This window comes from Lampetra fluviatilis, chromosome 26 (assembly GCF_964198595.1).
Source record: "Lampetra fluviatilis chromosome 26, kcLamFluv1.1, whole genome shotgun sequence".
Taxonomy (NCBI): domain Eukaryota; kingdom Metazoa; phylum Chordata; class Hyperoartia; order Petromyzontiformes; family Petromyzontidae; genus Lampetra; species Lampetra fluviatilis.
Window position 1 is genome coordinate 12,630,619 of NC_136300.1, and position 4,964 is coordinate 12,635,582.

The following is a 4,964-nucleotide window of genomic DNA, read 5'->3' on the forward strand; positions in this document are numbered from 1 at the left end:
TGATGCATTTTTCAGTCGCGCATGCGCAGTCACTGTGGGCAGACCCGTCTCCGTGGTGTCCTCACCCGTCATCCCCTCGCCGCCGTCTCCGCGCCGCCGCCGACTCCTCACCGCCTCGCCACCGCCTCGCCATGCCCGAACAGACGGTGGACAAGGTGGTGGTGCACCCGTTGGTGCTGCTGAGCGTGGTGGACCACTTCAACAGGTACCGCTGGCGCGTCGTCGCGATCTTCGCGCGTTGTGCGAGGAGGCCCTCGACGCAACCTGCGTCTTGCCTGGCCCTCGGTGCCCGGGGAGTAAGCTCGGGAGACGGGCGAAGCCCGGACCGCGCGGGTCACCGGATCCCGAGACCCCCCTCTCCCCCCCCCCGAGTCCACAAGGATCCCTGAGATCCCGGGGCTTGCCTCTCGGTTGCTCACACGGGGTCGGCGGGTACCCGCCACGCGTGCGGGCGCAGTGAGGCACGATGTGTTGGGCGTGGGGGAAACCGATACCGTGAATGCCGAGTCATCGTGGGCCTCCTCATCTCCCGGGCCGCGTTTGTCTCCTGCCCCGCAGGATCGGGAAGGTGGGAAACCAGAAGCGAGTGGTGGGCGTCCTGCTCGGCTCCTGGTACAAGGGAGTGCTCGACGTATCCAACAGTTTTGCCGGTGAGTGCCTTTTCATTCAAAGCGGGCGCCACTTTGTCAGTGAATGGGATATTGCTTACGTCAGCACCATCCGAGGTAGCAAAACGTTGTTTTTGACCTGTACGGTCAAATGTCGTGAGTTGATGACTGCACAAAAACCCACAGTTAAATTATAGGGGTTTTCTTCACCAAGTTCTGATAAGCATACCTCCTTTAGATTGTAACTGTGGGTTTAAATTAGATGCCACTTAAAATAACGCGACAAAGTATGCCAGTAATTTAAATATAGGCCTCTTGAAGTAATTTAATAATTCCGTGGATAAATTTTATACGTAATATTTTCAATGGACGTTCTCAGACAGATAGTGTCACGTTGTCTCGTCACGTGAGGGAAAAGCATAACGTAAATTAAGTCGCACTTGAAGCTTAAATTTAATGGCGGGTCAGTTTTAGGGCACTTCTACAAACTCAACAACCTGAGTTTGATTCCCAGCCTTATGGCGGGACCCCGGGGTCCTATAAGCCCCCGGCTCTCGCATAAACTGCGTTGCGACGTCATTTGATGTCTGTTGAAAACGAACGATACGGCAATCTATTCCTCTCGACGAGCTCTACACGATGCGCTAATAAGTTTCAAAGTTGTGTTTCTTCTGCGCATTCGTCCTCGCTGCGCTTGGACGACATGATAACAGAATGATCCGCGCCAGGTGGGTCGCGGCGTCTATGTGCGCGGTGAGACGGAGTCGCCAAAAGTAAATTCATTACGATTTTGATTTCTGTTTATTCGGGACCCCGGGGTCCCGCCATAAGCTTCATATACCAAACGGTATCTTAACTTGTATTGTTTCCCATTGGTCGACTAGCTTTAAACTAGTACCTGGCCCGGTGTGCATTACAGTGGCGGCCTTGATAAGTGCTTGCTAAAAGCACTTTGCCCGAATAATTTGTCAGCTATGATCTTTGCATGGGTACAATGTTTGTATTCAACTACATGTAAATGACTTCAAATTCCCCTTGCTGTTACGAGCTGGAGACAAATACCTAAACAATGTAAGCTGCAGCCCATGGACCAACTCGACCCCTGGAGTCAAACCCGTATCTTACCCTGAGCCTATGTGCACCTGCAGTTCCATTCGACGAGGACGACAAAGATGACTCGGTTTGGTTCCTTGACCACGACTACCTGGAGAACATGTCCGGGATGTTCAAGAAAGTGAATGGTGAGGACAGTGCTGTGAACTCGCGTGTAAAATGCATTCACGAGTAACACCGCTGATCACCGTGAGTGAGATTTTTTTTTCATTATGGTTGTAAAATATTCCTCACTTGTATTATTTAATTGAAGACCATGTCGTATATAGTCAGCTACACGGCTGCTTGGCTGTGAAATCTATTGAGAAGTTAACGTTTATTTGTATAGGTCAAGCAATTTATCTTCTAATTGGAAACTCAGTTATACTTGTAAATCTTTATTCTAAGCCTTGATGCATTTGTATTTTTACAGCCAGGGAAAGAATTGTGGGGTGGTACCACACGGGACCAAAACTTCACAAGAATGACATCGCCATCAATGAGCTCATGAAACGATATTGCAGCAACTCGGTAATTAAATAATGCACAAAGTATCGTTTTTGTGTGTCGATTGTGTATATGCTAGACCTGTTCGTTATTACCGTATTTAGTGCTCTGTTGGTACACCGTAATTGTTGTCTGCCTCAAACAAACTCAGGTGCTGGTAATAATTGACGCGAAACCCAAGGACCTTGGTCTTCCAACGGAAGCGTACATTGCAGTTGAAGAAGTGCATGATGTAAGTCATTCTGTCTTGAATCCCAATGGCTTTTAACTATAAAGTCAGTTTTTTGTTGTACACGCACTGATTCTTTTTCGTGCATCTGCTGCATTTTGAAAGTTCATACATGAGTCAATGCACATTTTCCCCAATATTTTAGCTATAGAAGTTATATAAATGAGTGTTTTTTTTGTTCAGGATGGAACTCCAACTTCCAAAACATTTGAACACGTGCCCAGTGAGATTGGTGCAGAAGAGGCAGAGGAGGTGGGCGTAGAACATCTGCTCAGGTAATTACCAAGGTTTTGTTTAAATATATTGTATGGATGGTGTGGGGGTGCTGCAGTGGCAGTGATCAGCACACTGCACTATGAACCCAGCATACCTAAGTCTGATTTCCATCCATGGCTAACATCAGTGGAGAGATGTTAACTCCCTCACCTGTATGCAGGAGGTCGTAGATTCAATCCCGACCCTAACGTCTGTATATTTGGAGTTTGCATGTTCTCCCCGTGGTCGCGTACATTTTTCTCTGGGTCCTCTGGTTTTTCAATCCAGATTTAGAAACGTGCTTTTAAGAGTATTTGGCTGCTATAAATGTCCACGTGATATGCCACTTTGCTGACAGATCATTTGTGGTCTGGTCGCTTTATAAAAAGAGCCATGGAACTCAGTGGGCCTTACCGGGTCAAAAAAAATAGTTTAGTTTTAGTCTGTAGAGATTGATTCCTAAACCGTTCCTGAGCCACCCAGCCTTTACTAACGTTCACGAACCAGTGTGGTGACATGTTCAAACAATCCCTGTGAACGACACGGTGTGGGGAAGCCTTCACTCAGCATTAGCTCGACCAAGGGCTTTACGTTATGATTTGTGTTCGTATATATTTTTATTACCATGTTTTAGCAGTGTTCATTAACATTTTTGTTTTCCAACTATGTGTCTACACATTGCCGAGGAACGTTTCTTGAAAAGGTTTTAATTGTGTTGTGTCTGCAGGGACATCAAGGACACAACGGTGGGCAGCCTGTCGCAGCGTATCACCAACCAGGTGCATGGCCTGCGGGGGCTGCAGTCACGCTTGGGTGACATCCGCACCTACCTGGACCGTGTGGCAGCCGGCTCCATGCCCATCAACCACCAGATTGTCTACCAGCTGCAGGACGTGTTCAACCTACTGCCCGACGTGGACCTGCGCGAGTTCATCAAGTCCTTCTACCTGAAGACCAACGACCAGATGCTGGTGGTGTACCTGGCGGCGCTCATCCGCTCCGTGGTGGCGCTGCACAACCTCATCAACAACAAGCTGGCGAACCGGGAGGCGGAGCGCAAGGAGGGCCAGGAGAAGGAGGACGCGCGCAAGGATAAGAAGGAGGAGGCGGAGAAGAAGGAAAAGGAGAAGAAAGAGGAGAAAGAGGAAAAGGAGAAGGCCGATGCCAAGAAGAGTGAGGCGAAGGAGAAGAAGTGAGATCTGAGCCCAGTGGGCTCCCGTTGGACTCCGCCATTCGACACTGTCTGACGCCTGTGCTGTCCATGGATGTGTTTTGTCTCGAGTGTTGCATTCGTTGTATAAAACGGTCGTATGCCTCCAGTGTGTGTGTGTAATGATTTTAGTTACATAACATCTAACCAGGCCCTAATCTCATCAGCTGGGTCTGTCCGGGTCTGTGACCCAGAAAATATTTCAACACACCCGGTGCACCACATCCAGTATACCTCTCATGGCTGTGCCTACTCGTCACGTATCACCTTTAGTCTACCAGCGACTAGGAATATATTCGGTGAGAAATTAAGCCCTGCATATAACATCTGGGACTAATTGAATGCAGTACAGTTGATGGCTATAATAATGTTTGCTGTATATTCACATGCTCAAGTATTCTTAACTGATGTGCATTTGATAATTTTTCATTGACTTGAGTTTCACAAATGAGTTTGATTAGCTAGTACATTGGGAATTCTTTTTATGCGTAAAAGAATAAGCTTAACTTATAAAAAGGCTCTTGGATTATTCCACTTGAACGTAATTTAGGCCATGCATTCATGTATAGATCCACACGCTTTGCACCTAAAGAACACGCATTTGGTGTGGTGGGTAGAAAGACTGTCGGGTTTTTCAAAATAAAACGTGTTTTAGATCATTGGCACTGTACGTGTGATTGTGGGATGTTTTATAAAGAGTACACAACTAATGGTTGTATGACTCGTGTCCGTTCTGCATAAACCACCACAGTCCTTGCCAAATACTTGTCAGATCAACATGGGGATAAGGTTTGATAACCATGCTGCTTTCCAGCAAAGGACACGCGACCTGATAACAGGAATCCATAATTCGCACTGCATCCAGTTCGATCGACCCTGTAATTAGCACGTGACCTGGTAATTAGCTAGAGGCGGTAATCAGCACGTGACCTGGTAATGAGTGCGTGAGCCGGATGGGAAGCAACGTGGTTGGTCCGTGGGGCCCCGCGCAGTCGCACCGCCTGCGCACTCGACAGCTGTTGCGACTGGATGGAACCGGCTCCCGGTCGCCCAGGGGCGTGGG

The 4,964-nt window shown here is 48.1% G+C and overlaps 1 protein-coding gene across 1 annotated transcript; it reads left to right on the top strand.

The window, feature by feature from the left end:
- Nucleotides 1-4,592, top strand: PSMD7 (proteasome 26S subunit, non-ATPase 7). Its single transcript, XM_078868808.1, has 7 exons — nucleotides 1-205; nucleotides 559-650; nucleotides 1,757-1,849; nucleotides 2,134-2,231; nucleotides 2,359-2,439; nucleotides 2,620-2,711; nucleotides 3,419-4,592. Exons 1-7 carry the CDS (start codon nucleotides 3-5, stop codon nucleotides 3,885-3,887), a joined length of 1,128 nt encoding a protein of 375 aa, XP_078724934.1. The 5' UTR covers nucleotides 1-2; the 3' UTR covers nucleotides 3,888-4,592.
- The last annotated feature ends 372 nt before the right edge of the window (nucleotides 4,593-4,964 follow it).